At 41.3% G+C, this 27,704-nt stretch overlaps 2 protein-coding genes across 2 annotated transcripts in view; both read right to left on the bottom strand.

Annotated features, from left to right (window-relative positions):
• The window catches only part of rabgap1l (RAB GTPase activating protein 1-like), a 114,374-nt gene that overhangs the window by 64,577 nt on the left and 22,093 nt on the right, over positions 1 to 27,704 (bottom strand). Inside the window, exons 11-13 of the mRNA XM_083969609.1 lie at positions 23,201 to 23,327; positions 17,907 to 18,000; positions 15,995 to 16,145 (exon numbers count right to left, since the gene is read on the bottom strand). Coding sequence (XP_083825735.1) covers positions 15,995 to 16,145; positions 17,907 to 18,000; positions 23,201 to 23,327 — 372 coding nt within the window. The remainder of the gene's footprint in view (positions 1 to 15,994; positions 16,146 to 17,906; positions 18,001 to 23,200; positions 23,328 to 27,704) is intronic.
• gpr52 (G protein-coupled receptor 52) lies at positions 2,231 to 3,364 on the bottom strand (the record flags this gene model as incomplete). Its single annotated transcript, XM_083969740.1, has 1 exon — positions 2,231 to 3,364. Exon 1 carries the CDS (start codon positions 3,347 to 3,349, stop codon positions 2,231 to 2,233), a length of 1,119 nt encoding a protein of 372 aa, XP_083825866.1. The 5' UTR covers positions 3,350 to 3,364.

The raw sequence follows: 27,704 nt of genomic DNA on the forward strand, positions 1-27,704 counted from the left end.
TTAGCAGCACAACATAATCTGCTTTTTTGTCTATCAAAAGGCCCAGATTTGGGAAACAGTCTCCAAGCTGGGAGGGGCGCAGTCCAAGAATAAAAGACTTGTCTTCTAGCAGAAAGGAGTTAACTACCCATCTTCAATAAGCAGCTCACAAATAATTCATCATAGACTCCCAGCACTGTCATCTGTTGCTTGGTCAAAAGTGTCAGGAGAAAAAGATGAGGATTTCAACAAACCCATAGCTACCAATTCAATATCATTTCTCCTAATACGTTATATGTAATTATCAGTTAGGTTTGACTGTGATGTTTATTCAACAAGGCATTGAGAAGTCTGTGAGACATTAGAGCCTGTAGTCTGAGTACAGTAATTTTTGTTGTCTATCAATAACGAACTGGTACAGCTCAAAGAATGGAAACAAATTAGAAATAACATTACAAATGAACACAGTCGGGCCTTTTGTTCAACAGACCAAACAAAATATAGGATATTGATAGCCTTAAACCTTAAACCTTTATCACTACTACAAATGTAATCTCAGATCACTTAAGTTCCAACTCACAGCAACCTCCAGACAGATCAGATCACATTAACCTGAGCCACTGTTCACTGCTGCTGGGAAATAAAATCCACTATCATCTTTAACAAAGACAACTGTGTCACTGATAGCAACTAAAACTAGGCTACAGTAGATCTTCAGGTCAACACTGCCACCACCTCATGGCACAGAGACTTCTATCAATTAATGTATGTTATAATAATCTGAAAATCACAATTACATAATACCACTGACTTTTGCTATTTCTGTTCTGTGTTTCAATCCAATATACATGGCCCATCTTAAACGGGGGAAGAGAGATGCAATATTTATTTGCTGGTTAGAAATGGCTGTCATAAGCTTTAATGTATCAAAGTGTTTGCAGAATACTCTAAACACAGTCGCATCTGAAATGCCACACTAATGGTGGGAATCCTGGCACTGATGGGCTATTTCATAAACACTAAGGGGTAGCTTGGGTAGAAACCACTATGCTGGGTATTTATCTGCTGAGAGCATCACTTCTCTGCCCTCGATACAGAGTGCCTTTGTGTCAAACCAGGCTCCTTGGTCTGAATTGTAGAAATAAGGTGCTTTTTAATAGGGCTGCACCAATCAAACGGTGACCAACCATGATTACAGTAGTTTGATTTTCAATTGGTAAGCAACATGTAATCTGTGAAAATCTGATAGGAGTCACATTTCAATGGTAGTAAATGTGTTAAATTTGACTGTCTTGGAGATTTTTTTTTTTTTTTTTTTTTTTTAATTCATTTAAAGGTTTCAACGCTCCTCTTACAGGTTAAGATAGTTTGACAGTCCTTGGTCTAATGCTGTAATGTAGTAGTATGTATTGCATAACCATCTAAGCAGTGCATTATTGGATATTTTACTATTTAAGATGTTTAGATTATGGAGCACGTTGAGCATGTGGCAGATGACCTGACCAGTTCATCAACAATTTTCCTTGCATCTGTCTGTTGTTCGCCTACCAACATCATTTTAACATAATCAAAACTGAATATTTTAGCAGAAAAACCGCTCTCTTTACTCAGGTAAACAGTCAAGGCCATACACCATCTGTTAATTATCAGCAGCAATCATTTCAGCTGTAATCATTGTCACGTTGTGTGTTCGAACAGTTTAAAAAGTCAAATATTCATTTACAATCTTTAGATAGTTTTATGAGGACAAGCAACTGTAAGTTATCTTGAATCTTCTAATGACAACCACAGAAGGTACGGAGACACTGGAAGTGAACCAAATTTACAAACACTAAGAAAAAATTAACAGGCCTGAAATAGAGTGGTCAACTTCGATGCACGGTGAAATATTTGTGAATGTTTCAGAATTTATATTTTTGTCTTTTGACTACCTATACCCTAGCCAATGACATTCTTGTTGTTTTTTTTATATACGTAAGATGATGTAAAGGCTAAGAAAGCCACGGGGAGACTATTTTCTATGTGATCCACAGAAACTCGCATTAAATCTCTGTTTAGACACTGCACCCATCTCCTTGAAAAGCAATGCAATAAACCATGGTTTCTTGCAACCAAGGAAAAGTCACTGGTGTCATCTTACAGGCTGTTACAACAGAAGGTGTTTTCTGTTTAGTAAAGCTCTGCCAATCGAAGATTCATATTTCCCATTGATAGATTCCCGTAGTATCCTGATCCTGTAGAAGTCACCACTTCAGATGGAGCATGAGTTTGCCCTCTTCCTTGGTTTAGGCTCCACAAAATCCCTGTCGTCAGCTGCACAGTGGCTGAAGGAGCAAATTGTCTGCGACAGCCTACGCATACCGAGGCGGAACACACTATTAGACAGGCTGTAGATGACACAGTTGCAAAAGCTGTTGCTAATGGCCAGCCAGGTGGTGATGAAGGAGAGGGCAGGACTATCCAGCACATGGGAGCTCTCCAGCAGGAAGTAGATTATGTAGGGCAACCAAAGCATATAGAAAACGCTGGTGATGCGGAAGAGTACCATCGCATAGCGCCGATCCGGTCCATGCCCTCCCTGATGCCCACCGCCACCCCCCTCACCAGCCTCCATCTCCTGGCTGGGGAAACGCGCCCGCCGTTCACTGATCTCCCTATTGTGCTGCTGGCAAATGCGAAAAATATGGTAATAGGTAAAACAGACCACAAGTGCAGCAGGTGCATAGAGTAGGCACACCACGAAGCCTGTGAAGAGGGCAGAGGTGGGCCAAGAGTGAGCGCACCACTCAAAAATGTCCCCGTGATAACCTGGTTTACCCCACCCAAAGAAGGAGGGCAAGAAAACCAAGCTTGAATAGACGCAAATGAGGGTGATGCATCCTCGTAGCCGGCACGGTGTCACCAGCTGGTTGTATGATAGTGGTTTAGTGATGGCCAGGTAGCGGTCCACACTGATGCAGGCCAAGCAGGCCATTGAAACACTCTTCAGTACAGAGATAACATAGCTGAAGACCTGGCATGTGATGGGCTCCTGGACGCCTGCTGGGTAGTGGAGCAGAGAGAGGGTGGGCACCAGGCAGCTAAGACCCACCAACAGATCGGCGTAGGCCATGGTCTGGATGAAGTAGCTGGTGGTGTAGTGATGTAGCAGCGGGGCACAGTGGAACACAAAGATCACCGTCAGGTTCCCGGCGATAATGAGGACTGTAAGAAGCACGATGACAGCGGTCTCCAAGACACAAGCCTCCAGGCCTTCGTTCAGCCCCCAGCCCAAGGGGCAGGAGTGGTTGGAGGGCCTTCCAGGAAAGAAGTCTCCATGGCTGCTGTTGGCAGTGAGCAACGGGTCCGTTGTCAGTTCAGACTGGTTCATTGTTCTGGGTGCTATCCAGGTGGGTCAGGTTTGCAGTTAGCCACCCATAAGGCAGCTGGACTGGTAACTGGAGAACGGCCTGCCCCCTCCTGCCCGTATACTGGGCGTCTGCAACCTCCCTCAGTTAACGGAGCTCGATACTCTCTCTAGCACAGTCACTCTCTTTCGCCGTGCTCTCACATAGCTGGGTCTCAGTCAAATGAACACTGACTTGAGGAAAATCAATACAGCCTCTGGGAGAGTAGGACAACCCGTTCGGCTCTCCTTTTCCAGTCACTCATGGTTAGTGAGGGTAGTGGATGGGTAACAGTCAGGAGTAGAGAGGAGGGGGAGAAAAAAAAAGCTGTATTCCTTCAGTAAACCTAAGGCAGGGTAGCATTAGTGCTGTGGCCAGCATCCATCCCAACGGCGAGCTTCCCTGCTGCTTTGCCTGCCAGTCTGTGGCCTCATCTCCTGATTCTAATGAGGGTTGCCATTGGGAAGCTGACGGCATAAACTGTCCTCACAAGGACAGATAGCACAGAGGATGCGAGGGAAGAAACCATAGGAAGAGGTTAAACAATGACGCAAAGTACCTCTCCGCTCTTCATAGATCATTAAAGGAGATCAAATAAGTGATCAGCGTATGGCTACTCCAGTCAAAAGATCAAATTAAATTTATTGAGTGCAGTTACCTTTCAAAAAAATACACTTCAGGCAACTATCGCCTAGTGGGGGAAAAGCTTCTTAGGAGTCTCTCCGTGTGTATGACTACATCCATCTCTGTGAATCAACACTTCAGTACAATCCAAAGTTTCTCTGTGCCATGGGTGCTCGTGTGTTTACTACGTAACAGCAGGCTCCCCTTATTTTGGTGGTCCTCTGGTCAGTGTCTGGAGCCCATGTATGCCCAGCTATTGTCTGAATCAAAACACAGACACAGGCTAGAACAACATGGGGATCTCCGCAGGAGATAATGTCACAGCTCTCTCAACACACATGGCGCTGGGGGGAAAAATGTGTTTACAAGGCATCCCCAGGCGGAATGAGGTAACAACCAAGCACGTCAAAAATGTCTGGATGAGCTCTGCCATTAAAGTAATTTGAAGTTTAAATCCAAATGTGCAAACTTGCCTCTCAGTGATCTGGACTGCAAGTTGCAAAATATGAACATTTGTGTTGAAAAAAACAAAAAAAGAAGAAGTCGTCCAGTAGCTGATGAAAGCGTTGAATGTCAGACTCCAGTGCAGGCAGGTGAAAGGACTCTCCAGGAGCAATGAGAGGCCAGCTGAATAACTCAGCGCTCCTCTCACTTCAGCTCCTCAGCAATCCTGTAGCAGATACTTGAAGAGTGGGGTGTGGGGATCAATCAGCCATCTGTGTATTTATCCCATCAACTTATTTGCATTTTTGTTGTGACATTCTGAAGCACCAGCAAGGAGAAGCTTCGCACCTTCTCCTCAAGTGCCTCATGCCACAGATTTTCTAACTTGTCTTCGTCCTTTCAAGTATGTGCTCCGTTTAGTTCTAGAGGTGCGGGATCCTATAGCCTTGTTTTTAACTCCTCTCTCAGTATGTGAGTCGTCTTGAACAAAATGCTGGTAGCGCAACAAAAGGGGAATCCACTCTTGCTGTATAAAGACGAAGTCTCAGTCGGAGTCCCGGTCTTAAGCAATGTCCTCTGCGAACGTCCCCCTTTTAATTCCATCTAACAGGACAACCCACGCTTTTTTAATAAATAAATCCTCAGATCCTGGCACACAGAAAGAGATGAATGCAATGCATCTGTCAAAAGCAGCAAGTGAAAAGCGAGGGAGAAAAAAAAAAGATGACTGCGCTGATGGAAATGAGTTAAATCTGCAGCGAGGGAAGCGAGGGGACGAAGACTCCCTCAGCCCTGGTGCAGTGAGAAGGAGAGATGCTGTGACTGGCTTACACTTCCCTCCCTCCCTCTCCACACAATGTCTCTAGCTTGCACACTCATTCTCTCTCTCTTTCCACACACACACACACACACACACACACACACACACAAGCCCTCCCTCTCTCCCTCTCTCTCCCTTAGCCTCTTGCTCGTTGCCCCGCCTCCTCCCCTCCCAGCTGCACCTGAGGCTCCCTGCCACATTATTCTGACTCTCACACTGCCTCTCTCTCCCAGGGGTAAATTTGGATACATTTCCTATTTACATATTACTTATCTCTCACAGTCTATTTTCTATTAACTAAAGCCCCCGCCTCCCACCCCGCACCCCTACCCCTCCGTCTCTCACCCTCCCACACCCAACCCCCTGCTTCTCCCATCTTACTTCGCTCCCTCCCTTTACAGTCCCACTTCTGCCTCTCAGTCTCCCTTCTCCAAACATCCACATAGCCTCAGCATGTTGGCATAAGTATCACAGTAAATAACAACAAAATCTACATTTCATGACAGACCTATGAGTCACACACACTCTGTACTCGGTGGAAAAAAGGAAAAGAAAATGCCTGTTAGTGTCGGTGGTCATCAGCCTCAGCTTACCACTCTTTTTAAATACATTGATGTATCATGCATACAGGATTGCACTGTATCTCCATAATCCCATGGAACATCTTGGACAGCTAAGCCCAATAAAATGTGTCCTCTCCTTTATCCAACCAGGCTCCAGGTTTGTCTGGATATATTTTTATGCTTTATTTAACCAACAGATTAGCACAGTTATGCTTGTGCCTAAGTTACAGTTGCCAGGCATTTCGGCCAGTTGCGAGCATCCTCTGGCCAACAGATGATAAAGAGGATCAAATGACAGTAAAACTGGCTCAGCAGAAAGGCAGATGGAAAGAAACTGTCAAGCATCATGTCTGGGCAAGAGAATCTTGTGTGTGTATGCTACCACTATTGTTTTGTCTCGCTTTTTATTTTATTTTATTCGAACAATCAGAGCCTGTTAAAGCCAATGAGGAGGGGCTGGCTCCAAGTTCGATGGAAAATGGCTACTATGGAAAACAGCACTGCACCTGTCCTCTTCCAGGAAGACTAGAGAGCTGTGATTATTTGGAAAAGGGAAGTGGGTTTTACACTATGTAGACTCAACAAGCAGAGGAGAACTGATGTGTCAGTGAGGAAGCACTACTGCTTCAGTGAACATTTAATGTTGCACTAAGTGATCCTAGCAATTTTAAATATATAATTTCAATAATAAACAACAGAGGATATATTATTACAACACATAAACCTGTCTAATTCTGATGTATTGTCAGTCACACAGTAAACTATCAGGGCAAAACCGAACACGTCTGTCGAACAACAGCGAGGGAATTTGCCTTCCACAGGAAAAGACATTTACAGACAATGGCTGAACCCAGACCTGATTGAGTGCCCTTCAGGAAGATGTAATACAATGTAATGACATCACACAGGGGAAGGTGGCATGAGGCCAACCCAATTTTTTGACACGCTACCTCTTTATGACAAATCAGTCAAGCCTGTGAAAATGTCTTATATAAATATAAAGGTGGTATGACTGATTTTTTTTTTAGTTTTTCAGAAAACTCAGATTTAGGATTCAATAAGAATTCATCTATAAACAGTAGGATATCACATATGAAATATAAATAGAAAATATCAAGAGAATAGATTAGAATCACGTTTACATCATATTGTCTAACGTCTAGGAACATGCCATTCTACATTATATTGGCAACTATAAAGTGCATTATATGACCCAACATACATATTTAAAAGTTGTAAGATCAGGTGATGGAAATGTACATCACACATGACAAAATTTATTTTATAAAAGACCTTGGTAATATTGTTGAAGGTGCTAGAACTTGATCATTTCTTCATCAAGACAGCGATATAACATATGTTAAAGGTTTATTGTCTGTTGTCTGTCTGATTAATGCACATGTATACAGTACTCTACTTTCGTGAAGTGAAATACGCTTTTAAGGTTCAGTACACTCAGTGTGTTTCATACAAAGCGATTTCAAACTGGAGAGCAACAAGCCTGCCATACAGACGGACAGCTCTTTAATTGTCATGGAGACCAGATATTCTTCTGCACCTGTGTTGGTTTATCTGGTCATTCAGAGAAACCGTGAAATGGAAAAACAGAAGTCGTCAGAAAGAGAGGAATATTAAAATAAAAAAAAGAGACAAAGTGACGACTATGAAAGTTGTGTTGTCACTATGGAAGAGGCAGGCCAATGGAGATCTCTCAGCACAGTGCTCTTTAGCTTTGGAGGTGGACACTGATGAAAAACACGACCAGAAGGCCACCGTTAATAATTCATTCTGCTCCAAAACAAAGCCAGCAGGGCCACTTGGAAACAAAGGTGGAAGCTGATTCACCTTTCACTGCCTCGCAGCATCCCACCCTCCTCCACCCCTGGGTTCCTGCTGATTCCAGTCTCAACAACAATGTGTTGGCATAAGCAGAGAGTTCACATCTATATCATAGGTGTTCAGCTAATAAGCTCAACAAGAGCAACTTATAGTACAGTGAATACGGAGGTAGGGGGCTTGTTGTGTCATACAAGGACGAGGTGAGTGAATAATGTAAAAGTGTCACACTTATCCGTGCTATAACAACCAATAAAAATGAAATTAATGACAAACTTCACTCTAACATGAATGTAATGTCTCTCTGTGCAAAGATGCCTTTACAGTAGATGCTGTTTTAACAAGTCGACATCGCTGAGCCAATGTCCACTGAAGGGTAAAGGTTATTAACCAAACTGGTGGCCAGGACACAGATACATGTATTGTCTAATCAGCTCAGGACTAATGAATTTTATGTTCTTGATAATGTTGGATAAAGATTCAACATTGTGTTACGCTTCAAATAAATTTGGCAATGCCTAATTCTGCTACTTGTTATGTTATATCTGAATGATCTTTTTTTGAATGACAGACGATGGCAAAGGGTGCAGTCTGTGTCCTCTATCTCATGAGTTTATCTCCAGTAATTTCAGGACTCATTCTACTCTGCAACTGGACCTCATCAATGTCTCCATTGTCTGTTCCTTGTTGCATGAATGTAGTGTTTCGTACTGAATGGTTTGTAAAAGGCTGGTGATCATTGAACTTAATTCAATTTAAACTGTTTGGTTTGGTTTTGTGATAAAATAACCCCAACGCATTTCTCCAAATGTGAGGCTTCTGTACTGTAGCTCCAATCCCAATGTGGAGGGATGGGTGGTTAGCGGGGCAGATTAGCACTGGTTCACTGCCTGGATACCAACATTCATCGAGCACCATCAATGGACCAATGCTAAACCTGCTTAGCTGGAAGAGGCCAGTATTTATCTTGAACAAGAGTGGGCAAAGCTTTGTTTGGATTTAGTTCCCAGGTTGAAGGCACTGAGGAAGAAGAAGAATCTAAAGCACTGACAGCATCGGTAGTCATTGCATTTAATGCATCGTACTTGTCTATCATAAATACTGCACTGAATATTTAGATGTCATAGGTTGACACCATTTGCCAAACAATAAATCCTGCTTTCCATGTAGATCATGTGATGATTTAAGCACTCAATCCAATGAGAGCCAGACGATTACACCGTCTGCTGCTCTGGGCTCTTTGGTATCCCGGAGTATAAAACACAACAGACTAAAACTGCACTTGGAATAAAAAAATAATTTAAAAAATTAAAAAAAAAAAAAAAGTACTGGAAACGGCCTCTAGGTTTTGAAATTCAAATTTTGATGCCACCTCTACATGCTAGTTTTGTAAGACAGCTGTACATTTGCCACACACACACACACAAAAAAAAAAAAAAAAAAATCGTGGTCATGTTTTTGGAAGTTATGAGTGACCACAGAGTATGACCACACAGGAGATAATATATGATGCAAACAAACAGTGAGAAGGAACAAATGTCAAAAGTAAAAAGGCAGGAACATAACAGTATAGGCGTTACTTTGTTTTCCACATTATCACATTTAACATGACAACAACTTATGTAGTCCCAACACCCCCCACCCCCCCACAGAAAGTTATCTAACATTTTCACCTCTAGCACAATGTCACCATGTACATTGCGTATACTGGTTGAATGGTAAAGAGGAGCTAAAGGTCAAAGACAGGCTGCCTTCTGAAATCACCATCCATCATCTTCATTTAATCTCACACCACATGGTGGTGAAGACCTTTCTGACCGTTCAGGTTGAGGTATTTATATTCATTATTCTGTAGCGCCTATTGTCCTTGTACCATGTAGGTCAGGATGTAATGTGTCTGTTTTAGTTATCGGTGAAGACTAAACGTAAACAATACGTCTACGTGCTTTCACTTGAAATTAAGTTTTTGTCAAATGCAAACAAGAATGACGAATGGATATTTACAGTACAGAATAAATAATGGTATAAAATACAGGTCAGTGTTGCATTTTTGCATTCAAATTCTTACCACTACCACAAACGAAAAATAATTTCTCATAGGATATACTAAAAATGCTCTGTTAATTGCCTGTTGCCTTTACCATGTATGTGTCACAAATGTGTGTCAATATGTTGCTGATTACGCAATGTTTCTGTGTTTCTTTCAAACCAAAAGTAGTTTTCAAGTTTACTGCCTTCACTGCAAATAAATGACATAACGTGTTCTCTTTCTGTCTGTAATTCACTCGACACCTGGATGAAAATGTTAATGACGCTGTTCATAACAGGGATACAAGCTTGTGCAACTCTGCAGTGAGGCAGAGGAAGGAACAGAGCATGACTCTAACTGTGAGGCTACAGTCAGTGTGAGGACTGGGACACAGAAGTGTTGTGACCAAAGAAGACGCTGTAGGGTGGATCTTCTTAATCCGAACTGTCATATCAATGTCAGAATGGCTAGGAGCCTATGCTAATACAAACATAGTAGATGTATTCACTACTGTATGGCAGCACAGTTGTAGCAAACATCCTAAAATTGTTTTCCTACAATTTTGGCATTGTAGATTAATTTCTATCTCCACAAAACATTCTGCATTGAATAAAAAGCTTGTTAAAATTTAAATGAACTGTTTAAGCGGCATACACTATGCGGTTTTGAGTCCCATGAATACTCAAAATTCCTCACAAACCCCGTCTCATAGTTACGATTCTCTTGCTGATTTGCTCCAATGTATCAAAAACCATCCGACTACAGAAATAACAGATCAGATTTTTGTTGATTTTGCTTCTTAACCAGATATTGATTTTCATGATGCTATGGAGGGAAGGCACAAGGCAGTGTCCTTTTATGGTGCCTACTGGGTTCCTGCTGTGGATATGTGAATGAGAGCTGTAGGGCTGCATTATGAGAGACACGCACAGCATCAAGAAGGGAGGGGTGCTCTAAATAGACCTATATTGTGAGGAGGGGAGAATGGAAGTGGTGTTGCTTGGCTGTGTTGTAGCCGTGCAGTGCAGCTGGCCCCGACAGATACTATGGAGCAGGATGGAATAGTGGCGACTGAGTGTGTGCGACTGTCTTTGTGTGACTTGCTGTGATTGACAAGACTTTTGATCCTCAAAGGGATTTATTTTACCAATGAATGCAGGGAGACCTCAAACTAGTTGTGGGACACACAGCTAAGCCGGAGGAGCTATGTTTATCTATGTGCATGTAATGTTTATCTGGGCACGCATGTATTTTCAGCTAGGGGTGAAAACTCTATCTCTTTTTAAGTTGTTTTTCTGAGGTTTTCAAAGGTTTTCCTCATTTTATCAAATTTCTCATATTCTATACTAGAAGCTTCCTACAATGTTAGAAATTAAACAATAGTGTAACAATACTCTGATTGTAATGCAGATTTAGAGTGATTCTTCTTGACGGAGAAACGAGCACTGTCCTGTTCATGTAATGTTGCTGCAAGCACCAGTACACATTGCATTGCACTCTTACACTTAGATCCTAACATCTCTAACATTCACTAGACAGACTCTCACAGCTGAGTTATCTGGTTTGAACTCCCTGCATGTGTAAACATGTTGTATGGTAATGGGTGCAATGGCTGGTTGTTCAAGTAGAGGGTGTAATTTTGGGGATGGACACATCAGTGGCTAGCCACCTACCCACGGTCCAATTATCCAAATATCAAGCACTTAATGAACTAAGGTAAAATGTTAAGAGACAAAGGCGAAAGGAGACTCAGAATCGTCATGGAGACAACTTCAAGCAGAGTGAAGTCCATAGACCCTTTCAGTTACCATGGCACCCTATCTTATGTACATTGTACTCCATGTATCTGTATGTGGGTTATCAGGCGTGGGTGTAGCATTATTCCAGCCTGGCTGCATGGCTGATGCTACCTTTGATTGTACACTGACGTTAAATGTCATTGCTAAGCTGGTGCTGGGTCTGAATATGACTCAGCAGCGAAATGTAAAGCACCTCACAGTCCTGGTATAGGCTATCATTTGTGTGGTATCATTTCTTTACATGTTTTGTAAAGAACTGATAAAAAAAAGTGAGACTTGAGTGGGAATCCCATAAAAGTTTGGGTAAATGTGGAAAATAATATAAATAGATTGTTAAATGTGTTAAATTGTCTAAAAATGGTTCACCTTTTTAAACGTGTGCTCACACACTGTTCTCACTTCAACAGGCAAACAAAAGATATGATACAATACCATATGCAAAGACACGCTTTTCATTTCCATTTATCAATTCCTGAAAGCAATATTTGTGCCTACTGCATGTCTGTCTACTTTTGTTGAGTATACATTGATACACAGTATTTGTATTGTGTTTCAGTTTGCTACTTTTGGAAGAATTAAAAATCATAATGCATGTAATATAAATTTTACCCGCTGCTAATGGTTGGCACAAATCCCTTAACCCTCTTACTGGCACAGATTTGTTTAGCCATGGAGAAAAGAACACAAAATGAGTAAAAGGAAAAAGGTAAAAAAGGTAAAAAGAAAAATAAACCAATCAATGCAGTTTGCAAAACAGTCTCCTTGGAAGACCTTCAGTTTCATATAGTACAGGGCTCCTTACGGCCTGCTGGGGTGAAACTGCTGTTCCAGCTTCTGATTACAGCCACTGTACCTGCGGAGAGATCCTGACCTCTGTTAACACACTGGCCGTGCTGTGAGTGAGACTGGTCTGTGGAGAGGCGGGCCTGGAAATAGCTGGCTGAGCTTTTTTAAGCGGTGGGTTCAAGCGTGGCAGCACACCTTAGGCTTGTTCAGCTCTAGGGAGACGAAAAGGTTGTTCAAATGTCACTAGCAACCCCCAACCCTGACCCCAAACACAGCGCTGCACCAGCTGAGAAAGGAGTTATTTGTGAATTTGTCTCAGATGCCCTGAGGCCATGGCGCGTGTGACAGAGTGTGTGTTTGTGAGTCTGTGTGTGATGACTGTAAATGAGAGCAGTACAACAGTGAACATGACACTTGCGATCTATGATATTAAGCTAGCGAGCCTAGGGCCACATGCTGCTAAATGCTCAGTAAGTTAGACTAAAAGATAATTTTAGAGACATGCAACATGACTGGCCTCAGAAAATAAGACATACAAGTGGTCAATGGGCTGTGAGAGGGCATCTCCTCTTCTTAAGGTAATATAAAATTAAGCATCCATCTGTCAGAGTACAAAAACAGGGATCTATAGAAGGTGCTAAATAATTACAAGTAGCAGTAAATGAAAGTACGTGTCATCTGTGTCTTCCAAGCATTAATATTTTCATGTCAACCACTTTTGTTGATATCTGCTTTTTTCTAACATGGGACACCAACATCATCACATAGGAAAACAGAAAGAGATGTGAGCACTATCAAATCCAAAATGACATCAGATAAAAGTGAAAACAGTACACTTGGTTGAACATGGCGTACTCTACTGTAGCTCGGGCTTAGCCACAGAATACAAACCTGACCGAGTTTCATACGAAACACTATTTTCTATCTAAAATAAGTCTTTCTGTCAGCTACAATAAATTTTATTAGAGAATTACAGAAAGCTGCAGGACATTGATAGTTATATTAAGATGAATCCCTGTCTTATTAAGACCTTAACAATGATGTTTGGGAGCTGTTATCACAGAAAAGCGTCAGTATTTTGTGCAGATAGCAGAAATAAAACTGATGATTTTTGTTAAATCTACACAACTCAACAATAACAAGTGCGATAAAAAAGAAGGAATCTGCATTGATGTCGTACTGTCGGTTCAGAAATAGAAAATCACACATCATTTAACATGACAATGTGGCTCGCTAACACAAAGCCCTCTGAGAAGCCCAGGTGAGCTGAATAGTGCTGAATTATAACACTAGTGCCCCCTTCCATAGGTTCGACAGTCCAGTCACTTAGAATTCAATCAGCATTAACGTTGTCACTGAGCCCAGACAACAGACATTAATAAGCTCCACATCACCCTCGCCAATGCTGTCATTTGCCTCTCTTCCCTCGCCCCCTCCCTCCTATATCTTCCCTCAATTCCATTCATTTGGTGCTGCTATTAATAGACCGGCCACCCGCCTATCAATACCATCACTACTCTGGTAAGACAGGGGATGTGGGCGTGGCCAAGCCAGTGGAATGAGGATTAATGAGCTTGGTCTTATGTAATGTAAAAGATGGAGAGGGAGAGAGGAGGTGGCTGGGTGGGGGGGCATAGAAAAACATGTCTCATATGACAGAAAATAGTATGAGAAGAAGAAGACAAGAAAGACAGAATAGTGAAGGACTGTGAGAGGGAAAAGAGGGATAGAGAAATGGGGCATGAAGTACGGCAGAAAAAATGTCCCAATTTTAGAGATGAAGATGGTGAGAGAAACAGAAATATTGAGAAAGACAGAAAGAGGAATTTACACCGCAGGTGAAAGACAACTAAAAATATGTGACTCGGGGAAAGAGAGAAACCTGCCAGCTCTCTTGACGTTTACACACATTCCTTTTCTCCCCCTCAGTGACTACAACCTCGTATTTATGGGTCCACATTCTTCCATCTCTCTATTTTTCTTCTATCTATCCTCCTCTGTCTGCTTATTGATCGAGACAGGTAGTTCCACCCATCTCTGTGCAGCAAAGAGAAAGACTATTGTATTATCCATAAAAGCAAGGATCTCTGTCTGCTTTGAGTGTTTATACCTCCTCCTCCTCCTCCTCCTCCTCCTCCTCCTCCTCCTCCTCCTCCTCCTGCTGCTGCTGCTGCTGCTGTTTTCTGGTCCAGTGGGGCTTTGTCACTCTACTTATTGGTTTACAAATCTTTCACTAGGCATCCAAGGATGGGTCACAGACCTTGGTTACACAACTGCTCAGTCTCATTTGGTGATTTGACTTTTACTACAGAGAACTAGAGAATTATTGTCGTCTCTAAAAATCTCACTACAGATAACGAGGCAGTAATAACACTGAAGTATCGATATATCATGTAGTAATAAATATTTCCTTCATACAGTCACTAACTTAAAGGTGTGTCCATGTGAGAGAATTATGTAGAGCTGTAATTGCAGTGGAGCTCATAGTCACTGACTGATTGATTGAATTTGATGATTAATGGAATAAATACAATACTTCACTGCAGTGCTTTAAGTAACTTTGTGTCTTCATATAACTACTAAAGTTTAAAAAGTTTTAAAAAACTGGCTGAAGTATTCTCAATAATTCTTCTCATCTCTGTTTACTGGAGCTTTGACCTTTTAACCTTGACTACGACCTACTTCTGGAAAGGAGAATCAGGATGTCTGGACTGAGCATTTATGATGACAATTCATCACTCAATTTGTGTTGTTAGTGGTCTAAAGATGCTTTCACACCTAACCTGTCTGATTCGGCTCCAGTGAATTCTGCCATGTTGCACATTTCGTTTCGTTCACTTCAGCTGGTATTTCTTCGCGACAACCGAGAACATCAATAACCATGATAACGTCCAGTGAAGTACAAAGGTGACTCGTTGTCCACATAGTGGTGCTGATGCAGAATTACAGTGGGTTACCTGTCAATCTACGTGTCTCCCATTCTTGTAGCTTTTGGTTAGTTTGTAAAAAAAAAGCTGAAGAAAAGTTTGTCCGGAGCACATTGAATGAATTACAGGTGGAAAAGCATGTGCAGCTAGCAACAGTATCTAAATCTTTCGTTGCGTACCTGTTTGCACAAATTTGCTCCAACACAACCGGCCGAAAAAGGCAAACTTAAACTGCACCAAGAGGTTAGAAATGAGCACAGCCTGAAGAACATCCAACAGCAAAATACTAAAGGTAAGAGACAGTACCGCATGCATTTAAATGTCACAGCTCAATGAGAGTGTTCTCCTCCAACATGACACATAGTTCAGAAGAACAGCTGTGATGACAGCAGCAGGATCAGTGATGTTAACACCATTAGACAATCTAGAGTAGTGTCAATAAAGGAAATAAATCCCCCCAACCTGTGTTCATCATAGTAACATGATATCATACCCGCAGTAACACACACTCATTTAGTTCCCACCTAAACATGCAGTAACCAACCGCGACTTGCACTGTACCTGACAGACCCAATAGATTATCAATAACGCTAAAGGTTCGTATCGCCATGGGAAAAAGAGTCTCGACCAAATTCTAGACTAATGAAATGATAAGAGAGCACATACAGGATTACTCATCCCTCCATGATTTGTGTGTGTGTGTGTGTGTGTGTGTGTGTGTGTGTGTGTGTGTGTGTGTGTGTGTGTGTGTGTGTGTGTGTGTGTGTGTGTGTGTGTGTGTGTGTGTGTGTGTGCGTTTACCTTGGTGATGAGGATGCGGTAATGCTCAAGCAGGTCGTGGTTGTCGTGGCAACCGGCCAGCAGCTGCCAGACTTCAGCTCTGAGCGGCTCAGGAATGCCACTGCGAACCAATGAGGGCAAACCCTTCGGACGAGTCGACAGGTTTGCATGCCTGATAAACACACACACACACACACACACAGAAGTGATTGCATTATTTTATAATCTCGTTTAATTCAATTAAGTAATTTAAATGTTAATTTGAACTGCAGCTGGACATATTTCAAGACGCAGTGACATTTGGGAAGTGGCTGCAGAAAGACCAATCAGGTGCAGAGTTTCAGACCCTTTACACCGACATATACATGTTGCGCTGACATGAACACTTGTATGTCTCAACAACAACATACTTATTAACTGCAGTATAATGAGATCAGAATGAAGGTTTTTCCTCCTCGCTGCCCTGGTCAGGTCAGGTCAGGTCAGAGGACTGACTGAACAACTTGTTTTCTGTTCCTTCTGCTACTGTTGCACACAATTATCGCAGCTTAAAGTTCACTGCCTCACTAAAATGTACTTTAACTTTAATATGAACAAGAGTAGTCAGTACAATAACCAGACTGACTGATAACATTATCAACAATGGTAATAATAATTTTAGTTCTACCTACTTCTTCAAGTACTGTATACTGTATTATTGAGAACAGTATTGAGTATGGTACAAAGTACAACTCTATACTTTGTACTCCAGTAGTAACCGCAGTGCTGTCATGCTGCTAGCATTTTCTCGCATGAGGAACTATCCTACTTTTGAAAACACAATGTCAGCTCTTTTTAATGATGCTTGAAATCTCATCATAATGCATTTATTGAGGCCATATGAAAGCAATTTCCCAATGAACTACTTCACTTCATTGTGCTGATGCAACGGCAAGAAAACAGGCTGTGAAATCAAATGAAAAGCCAGCAACATCTTTTATTCAGTTAATTATGCCAATGTCTGTACCTAAAGCCATATGTATCAATCCTGGTTGTTGTTGTTGTTGTAGATGCACGAAGCGTTAGAATAATGGCAGTATGTGTTGCAAAAGATTAATGAAGGGGCGCATCTGAACAAAAATGCTTTCCATACAAATTGGGATGAAAAAACAATCAAACTGCAATAATGGAGAGTTGCCACTCCTGCACTGTAAATCTCAGCCTGTGCACCCCATTTTCTTTTCAGCACCACTTTGTTGTGTGTTGTGTCAGATGAACAGACTAAAAGGTTAAAATGTATGTTTGACATAATTTTAGACTTTACACGTGTTTGCACTCCATATTCTCTTTACATTTTTTGCTGCATTTTAGGAGAAACTAACGATTAATGTTGTAATTTATTCACAGTTTACTTGTACTTTATATGATGAGTCATGTCCAATATTTGTGGGGTCTCACTCCCCCCACCCCACAACCCCCAAGAAATGTCCCTTAAATAATTCCTAGCCAGTCAAACTAACCAACTTCAAACATCCTTTGCACTGTTTCAAAACATTTCACAAAAAATACAGTCATATTTGAAATAACTAGCCGTTCAAGTTATTTCTAACAATGTCAATGTTATATACGGCTCAGGTGTTTTGTTGACTGTAGTCTTTACATTTCCCATGTCTGTCTCAGTCTATATTTCACTGTCATTCTGATCTAAACCATCTCTCTACTGTCCTTGTTCTCTCCTTACCGCCCTGTTTTTTCTTATTTTTTATCCCGTTGTATATAAATCGTCTGCTATCTTGTCTCATCCTTCTCCACCATCCTCCTCCTATCTTTCTGTACCTCTGTCTCCATATCTCTCTGTCCAGATACCGAATGTCTGTCTCAATCCCCATTTAATCTAAATGTTTTTGTCGTGTCCACTTCTCTTAGTCTGTCTGTGTGTGTTTTGAAGTCTCACCATCTGTTGAGGATTCCTCCCCAGGACTCCAGGATTTTCTCAGGACAGTCTTTGGAAACATCGCCAGTCCCACTAGAGATTTCACTGTCACTTTCTGCAGGAAACACAAACACACCCAGATGTAAAGAGACATTTAGAGCATAAATGGATCAATCCTGACATGTGTAACCTTTGTTGTGTGGTGAGAAAACAGGGCTCACACCTTATTGACAAGGCCTTCTACATCATCTAAAGGTGAAATATATTTTCTTTGCAGTGTGACAAAGCTTTAAGTAGACATTTGCACCTGTAGTTTCCAGATTTAAACTTTTAAAACTTCTTAATATTGATGCCACACACTAGTCAAATGGAGGCAGGAGTGCCTGTGCAGTGCCTACACCTTCCATTATTGCTGCTCTCTTGTCTGGTGGTTCGTGAGGCAGACAAGAGGCAATCAGCACAGCCAACCACTTGTGTTTAGATGCAGGAGCACTAATTGACTGTCTGGCCTGCTCTGCTGCCGGAGAGATGAACTGATCCCCACACAGAGGCCGCCCACTGGAACTAACGCACACACTCAGTCCACACACATTCACGCAGTGTGTCCACCGCACACCTACAACAAATGTAGTTTGCATTACTGCTGTACAACCACACGTGTATGTACTGTATCATATGTAGGCTACTAAATGAGAAGACAGAAAAAGATAGATACGTGATAATGAAGACAAATCATTTTCTTTAATTCATTTTCTATAAATACTAAATAAAAGCAACATTATTTACACAAAGAATAGGCAAGTATGGAAAATTGTCTTAAGTATAAATGATACTGACACAGTAACATACAGCTACAGATTCTAGCTTGAATTGTCTACAGTACAAAATATCAGTTTTAAAGTTTTTGCCCTTATCTTTAAGGATAACCTGGGCTTTTTGAATGTACAATTAAGTTTTTGCTATTCTATTCTACTCTATTCTCCTCTGTTACTGTACGTTGCAACATCCTGAAGGTCTGGATGTAAAAGTGCTTTGGGTGTTTTCACAATTTCCACAAAAAGGCACAGCAATCTCTCTATTAGGGTGTCTGCAAGTCTCATCAAGTCAAATTTTACTTTTAACTCTCCTTTTTACAACGTGATATAAACATGAAAAAGCACGGAGGTGGCAATAAAAATGTCAGGGCATGTGATTAGGATTCAGTGTACAGTAATATCAACAAAAGAGCCAAATAGCAACAGTTCTCAAAGGTGGTAAAAGGCATCATTATCTCCTATCGAGGCCTTGACTAGCACTTTGACATTATATATAAATTTGGATATTTTCTGCTGCTCCTATACATCCTCACAGCCTCAGCAGGAGCTTTTACAGGTCTTTATAAATGCTTGATGAGCCCTTTCAAATGGTTCAGACACAGCACAAAGCTGCCGCCTCTGTTCTCAGATTGGCTGAGGCCACGTGGCAAGGAAGCGTGAGTCCAATGCCACTGCCAACTTACCAGGTGATGAAAGAAACTGTGAAGACGAGGGCCATTACTGTTACCTTTTAATCTGGAGAGGGGCTGAGCATTCACTGTGGGATTACTTTCAAACAGGATCTCTCTGATGCTGAAGCCACTAGTGGATTGGTTTTGTCTACATTTAAGCAGCAGAAATTCCCCAGTAGTATCATGAGGATATCTATTTTAACACTTTTATTTTTTTGCACTCAATCATCTTCAATCTCACCGTGCTATATGACAGGACGGTTCTTGTATTTTTTTTAGAGCAGATGGGCTGTATGCATATATGCTGCGTGTGACCACAGTTGAATGAATAGAAAACAGAGTATTGTTTGTGTGTGTGTGCACGTGTCTATAAGAAAGGGAACAATAAAACATAAAAAAAAAAACATTACAAAGCATGCTGTGAAAAGAAAAGCAAAAAAAGAATTTCAGCTTCAGGTCTATTTTCCACATCCACAGCTTCTAAGGAGAAAAAAAAAATCATCCACATGAATTGAATGTGTGTGAGTGCTCGCAGCGGTGGCATCTACACTGGGAGTGTATTCATTTCTGTACACAATGAGGCTGACCTCCAGCTCCACGGCCCTGAGCGCCTCCAATTTCAGCTCTAGGGGAGGAGAGGGGCGTTATAGAAAAAGCCCTCTGAATGGCTCCCATGGTGCCAGTTGAAAGCCGTCAGCTCCGGCCTTGGCGGCTGACTCGTGACTTTGGACGAGTCGGCAGCTAGACATGATGGGAGAGACGGTTTTTTTGCCTCCCGCTCTGTTAATACATTTTAGTGATTCAAGGTGAGGAAAGCAGACGACTGTTGACAAGACGAAAGAAAGGCGCCTCAATAAACTGAAGATGAGCCCCCCAATGTTAGACGCTACTGTCACAATTTGGCAAAACACAAAAAACAGCAAACATGCAAAGAGAGAGAAGGGGCATGATGTGCAATAAAGGTCCTTTAATGGAATCGAACTATGGACTATTTCTAGAAAAAAAAAACACTAAAAGTTTTTATTTTGAGGATTTCTTTCACTCTCCTGTGGGCTGAGGTCAGTATACCAATGCCGGGCTTTAATCATCGTAACATAAAACCGGTGGCTTTTATAAATCCTGTTAAAATTTTACAGGTATTCCATGAGGGTGGGAGTAATTAACCTGTGTATTATCTACTAAGGCTATTTTCTTGTATTTGGATACATAAAATAAATAATACTATGATTTACTAGATGCCAGGCACACTGTATCTTGTTCATTAAGATATTCCAGTCAATGGGTTCATCTCCACTTGTGGTGATTAAGCTGCTGTGAAGCAATAACCCACACACTGTGAAAATGTGCACGAGCACAAACTCACACACGAACGAACACTGAAACGTGCACTTTCATCCTAACCAGTATTACCATGAAGTGTGCAGTCTGAATTGTAGCCAGGCTTAATCTGCGACACCTGCACGAGCGAGGCAGTGGTCAGGTGGAAATGCCAGTCCTGTTCATGCCGGTGGGCTGAAACTGGGTCATGTTTGGGAACCACTGGAGTCTAACAGCCAGTGTTGGTGCTGTTAATGTTACTGCTGTTTAGCCTCCATCTCTCTTACATGGTCAGCACTACTGACGGGGGCATATTAACTCTGTGCCAGTTTGCCACCTTAACTGGTCATGTTTAAATTTCATAGGGTCAGGGTCTTAATCAGGACACCTACAAGGCACTGACATCACAAAATGTCCAGAATGATGGTCACCTGTGCAAATTATCTGTTTGTAATGGTGCGGACATCAACACTGGATTGAAAAAAAAAAAAAAACTGTTTAACAAATTATTGTATTTGTAATATTTAATCAACTGGCAAAACTATGCTAGTTAGGAAGGTCATACTTAAAATGAAATGAAAACAGCTTTCCTACCAAGATGGGCATGGTGGCGTTCATAGGTAGTTCATGGTAGTTCATGGTAGTTATGGCTTATTGCACTGCAGTGCTGCAGCGCAATAAGCCATCAGGCCCTAACAGGATTGGGCAGGGCTCCACACAAAACCAATCACGCTTGACACACAAGCACATACATACGCATGCATAATCACACAAATAGCTGTCCAAAACCCCTGAGATTCTGCTTCACTGCTGTCCACACACACACACACAAGCCTGCAATCTATCCACACCGCAGGTATCACATGCTTTGCCACACTCGCTTAAATACCACCAAAACATGAGCATGTTTTATAAACAGCACCTGATCGTGTGTTCACATGCTGTGAGGGTGACCTGAACAGATCTGTTTGCAGCTCATGAATGTGCAAGTTAGTGTTGTTCATTCTCACGACAGTTAACTAAAAGCATCAGAAGAAGAGGAACTGGTACCTGACGTGCAAATGGAAATTATAGCACATCTTTCAGCAAGTCACTGTAATAAAGTCATGGGGCCTTTATTATCTTATGTTTTTAATCGGCTGCATAATGTGGTTTATGCAGGCTGAATAAAATTTCCATTGCATCTACAGTGTCTGGAGTGGACTGCCCCTCTTTTTGTAAACTGATGCATTTGAGTTGTCCCACTTTATGAAATTTAGGTGATGAAACATTTCTTGGCTTGTACAAGTAACTTAAACTTAAAACTTAAAAGACCTTTATTGTCCTTACGGAAATTTGTGCTGCACAGCAGCTCAACAATCCCCACAATCCCACTCAACACAAATCATACATTAAAAAAAGAAACATCATACATATAAATAGAATTAAAAGTCAAGGTGTGTGCAAGAGTCCAGGGGTCCCGTAATGTGTGAATGTGAAAGTGTGTGCATGATTAAGGGGCGTAGAATAGCTCACAACACTAGCTTGATCTTATCAGCTCTGAATTTGCACAACACCACACACATGTAGAGAGCACTATACTGAATACTGTCTAAATGCATTACTGTATGTACATTCCTGTCGATATTGATGTAATCTCCAAACCAAGTTACATTTCACTGTTGATTCATGTCAGCCCATAAACAAAAGGTGTGCCTGTAACAAGGCCTTGCTACAAATACACACTGATCATACTGTACCAGCCAAGTGAAAAAAACCAAAAAAAAACGGAGGGAAACAAATTTTCCCTCCGACAAGCCATTTGTGGTAAATCTTTTTTTTTTTTTCCTGGTGCTTCTGCAGGTTCACAAGAGTGCCCCATTGTTTATTGAGGCAATGTGGGATTTGTACAGCGCTGCACAATATAAGGTCACATTTTTCAATCAAACAAGATCTCAAGTAAAAGGAGACAGAAAAGTGCCTCTCCAAAGATTTACAGGATTTAAAGGGATAGTTTAACATTTGGGCAAATTTGCCTATTGCCATAGCCCCATAGTCATATGGATAGGTTAATTACCTTTAATTGTTGGTGCAAGCTGTTTTTAGATTGGCGGGGGAGAGACACGAGCTGCTTAGCTAACGCAACAGAGGCGCACGGTACTTTCGCCTTTTCCTCATCAAACGTTAGCTGAGCAGCTCGCGTCTCTGCCCCGCCAATCTAAAAACAGATTGCACCGACAATTAAAGGTCATGAAGCTACCCATAAGACCAGAGGGATTTTGGTAATAGGCAAATTTCCCAAAATGTTGAACTATCCCTTAAACATCATTACATAAAACTGATTATGTACTTCTGTCTTTTTAGTACATACTGCAAATCATTAACTTAACCAAAATTAAGATGAAAAGAAACCAAGTAACTACATGGCAGGAGAGAGAGAGAGAGAGAGAGAGAGAGAGAGAGAGAGAGAGAGAGAGAGAGAGAGAGAGAGAGAGAGAGAGAGAGAGAGAGAGAGAGGGGAAGACCTTCATACCTTCATCATCCTCTTCCTCAGTGGGCGAGGTCAGTCGCCCTCTTCCTTCATTGTTTCTCTCTGCCTCCCTTTGAAGACTTATCACCTCATACACAGCATCGCTCTGACCCACCCTCTCTGGTGCCTGCTGAATACACAAACACACAGACACACAATCAGACCCTGAGGGAAAAATCATCTTGGAAATGTAGAAGACTTTGAAAAGATATTTAATTATATTTAAATGAAGAAAATCATCAATTTTAAATTACAAGAACATCTTAATGATGTTAGTATTGTAGTACACCATATCAGCAAACAAGCAGCAGGATATAAAAAAAAGTTTTGATGATGAGAGAATAAGTGACACATCAATAGTGTGCAGGGTTGCAAATTTCAACACCGATCAATAGTTTTGACAAGTAATGTTTTTTATTGCTTGTGAAGGCTTGTTTCAGTGTTTGTACCATTAAACAATATCAGGGTTGTCAGTTATTAGTGTCACATTAGTCATATTTCGCAGCATGTAGCCTCAAGAAGGACCTAAAAGGAGTTGACACATATCTGAACAACTACCAGTACCCAGGTGGCTCAAACAGAAGCTCAATTAAATGGCAACACGGAGCTGTCAAAACCAAAGAAAGACAAAGAGAAAAAAGCCTGGTGCTGAAGAGGGGGGGTTAGAAAGTAGATGGGTGGTCCCTTCAATCTTAGGACAGACAGTCAGGAGCCAGTGTGATAGCACGCAATATCAAATAAGCCCCAGATTTATGGCCTATAGCGCTGAATACCTCCAACCAGCACAGCCTCAACCCCCATTTGTCCCCAACAGACAGCTGCAGCAGCACCAGAGAGAATACCTACAGGTATCAGTTATCTGATTGACAAACGGGGTCAGGCTCAAGAAGGCAATCAGCATGACCATCCTCACACCTGACATCGACCAACTGTTTAAAATCGACAAAAGCAGGTGGTCAGGTTAGAGCTCACCGTCTCATCAGATGACACCAATGAAAAGAGGAAGAAGAACCGGGTATTTGGAACCAGTAGGAGAGCACGACCATCGGTGGTGGTGGTGAGACCGCAGCCAGAAACCAAGTGGTAGTGACAGAGGTGAACCAGGAAAGTCATCTGAAACCATGGGTAGCGATTTGCAGCTAACGAGCTCACATAAGCTGACTGCAGGCGCAAAATGATGACTGGTATGGTGGCAGTGAGACTGAAAATGCCTCCACCAGACAACCTCACTTTGCTGAGTAACAGCACTGAATAAAAAGGCCAGAACATTGTGATGATATAAAAGTTGACATTTGATCATTTGAATGTAATGATTATATTAATATAATAATATACAATATGTATCACATTATATGAGTTTGATGCCACTGTGAACTTAATATAAAGATGTCACAGTACTGTTTTGTTGTTGTTGTTGAATGAATGAATGAATGAATGAATGAATGAATGAATGAATGAATTTATATTTATATATTTTTTTATTATATAAGTGTCCTGCACCAGTTAAGGAGCCCAGCCTATAAGGGCTTACAAGACACATTTTATATTTAGACAACAAACAAAATCATCAGAGCACAGACAAAACAAAAACCACATGGAATTCACATAAATAATTCACTTTTTCTTTTTGACCAGGCACTTTTTATGAAAGTAGCTATAGTAAAGACTTCTTTTCTGAAGAACCATTCCAACTTTACCTCATCAACCCAAAACAACTCAGGCTTCACATTTTGCATTTTCTAGTTGTCGAGTTATTAAAGGTTCATCTGCCTAAACTCGACTAGGCTTGGCACAGAGGATGCAGGAGTCAACTCAATTCAACTCAGTCCTTTCTTTTATTTTACTTTTGTCAATTTTGTCGCAGGTTCATAACCTCAAACCTCTTGTTACTATAGTGATCATATGAGTGAGTAAGATAGATGGATTTTTGATGACTTTGTTGATTTGGAGCATTAATGCCAATCTACAGGTCATGTATTTTTATTGAAAATTGGGCAATCTGCAGCTGATCAATCGAGGCATCCCTAGATAAAACAATTTAGCCAACTACCATTGATCGTGCTAAGATTGATTTTTGTAACAAAAGGTTATTGACTATAAAGACTGTTTGTTTAAAATGTTTTTCCCCTGGCTCCTTTTGAGTGATGAGGCGAATTTTGCGTTGTGGATTTTGTGTGAACTTTTATTTATTTTGGAGCCATACAGAAAATTAACTATAATAAACAATCAATGAATTAACAAGTTAACAAATGCTAGAGCCAAACATCAGTATGAATAAAGACTTATTGAATACTGGACTTACATTCAACAGATATAGAGATCTTTGCCTGCTGAGCAGGTGCAAAAGTACTAGGTCACATACTGTATTAGCCATACAAACTTCAAAATGAACTCGTTGCAGTGATTGTTGTTGTTATGGTCTTGAGTGTAAAAATGGCATGATATCATTTTTTTCTGCTCCTTAAATCCATCGGAGCAGAGACTAAAGAAATGCACCAGAGAACAAAGACACCAGTGGATTTGACCTTGGGTGTCATAAGCTACTGATGTTTATTTCTGGTCTATTCAATTACTGTAGTGCTGTTGCCTCTGCTCCACCTGGTAGAATGGATCAATGAGCTGCATTGATCTGCCCACTCGCATGGCGTCTAATGACTAACTCAAGTCAGTGATGAGAGCACAAATTGGGAGAGAATATCAAGCCTTGCCTATTTTTAGAGAAAATCCGAGGAGGCTTAGGTAACACGTTTGCTTTGCTATGGCCTCTGCCAGTGAAACGTTAACCCTACAATAAGAGTTTTTTTGTTTTTTTTAACACTGATAAAAATGTGACAGTAATGTGAGCCCACTGTATAAACACAGAATTATCTACTGTTGACTGACTTATACGACTGAGAGTGTTATTTTATCGCCAAACTGGATTTTTTTTCCTTTCAAGGCAATGTATCTTCATCTTAATCTCAGATAAAGGAGATGGTATTCTCAAAAAAAACACTGACATCTCTTTCTGCTATTGTCTCTCTCAGATACTGTTGATTTTTTGTTGAAAGGCTCTTGCACATATTTTATATTTAAAACGAGTGATATGTAAGACTGTGGCCAAAGCTGTTGCTGCAGTCAAATTCAAAATACTGCAGCGTGTTGTTTCCCCTCCCCCTTCGCCCCAGACTGGAGGTTGCCAGAGCCACACGCTGACCTCTGCCCTGCTCCAGCTTTGTGGCTGTGGTACCCTGGGACTCACTCACACAGTCTCTACGCCACCGGAGTTGCAATGATGTAGTAATAGAACAAAATAAACCGTATAAAGCTGTACACGTGCAATGAGAAAACGGATTATTGTGCAAAAAGCTAGGTGTGTGTCCAGAAGAAAATTAGCCACATGGCATCTGTCCTCAAATTCTTCTCCGCTTTCAGCCGTCTCCATCTTTCAAACGCATCTCCTATGCAGATCCTGGTTTTGTTTCTGTTTTTGTCAACACGTTTTTAAGAGTCATAGCGAGGCCAGACATCATCCACAATACGTGTAGCTGCAGCTCAGTGGTAACTGGCAACCTGGATGCGGAAATGCTACTGACTTTGTGGTTGGTAGAGAGCGGTGGGTGGTGCAACAGGCCAAAACACAAGATCAAAATGCTGCAAATAACATTTTTAAATGCAAATATTCTGGCTGTACTATTTTTGTCGCTTAGATCAGCATTTCAAATTAACATGATTCCTTAGTCACTGGTGACATATTGGATGATTTTATGATTACTTGCCATACATTTCTTACCGCTCCTTTAAGTCCTTTCAGAAACTGGAAAGAAAGACATGGAAACAATATTTTCCTCAGTCCCAGTCTGGACATAGAAGTTGACTAGCCTACAGTCCTGGCAGGTTTGTTTCCTGATAACACAGACACCAAATTCAATTTCCAGTAAAGACAACACAGAAGGCGTTCTGAGAGGTTGGCAGAGATTTTGACTGCTTGGTGCTTCAGCTGGCTAATGACAGTTTTTGGCAAAATAAGACAACAGGGCTACATATTTTATGTGTGAGTGTGTCACCTCTGATTATCATCTTTCAAAAAAAAAACCTCCACACAATTTTATTTTAATTAGCTCTTAACCACAGCACCAGTCCAACACTCTTCCATTTACTGAGGAGATAACTACAGAGGCAATCAGGCAGACGAGTCAGAGCGCCACTGTTAATTACCCACACGCCAATAATGCGACAGAGCCTCTTATTAGCTCCCTACAATCCAAAGCTTCCCCACACTTCACTGCTTTGCCAGCTCCCGACGGCCTACTAAAGGAGATCTGCTTTTTAACAGGGGAGACGAGGCTTACGGCTTCACTGTATTTTTTTTAAAGCACCTGCAGCAGCTGCTCAGGCTGGGTGTCCTTGTGTTGGTGGGAGGTAAGTGGATGTGCATTCCTCTCTCTCTCTCTTTGCACTTTTAATCAGGCAAGTTGTGAGGAAACTCAGGGTGTGTAATGTTCGCCATTAGACATTAACGGTAAGA

Source organism: Trachurus trachurus, assembly GCF_905171665.1.
Source record: "Trachurus trachurus genome assembly, chromosome: 4".
NCBI lineage: Eukaryota > Metazoa > Chordata > Actinopteri > Carangiformes > Carangidae > Trachurus > Trachurus trachurus.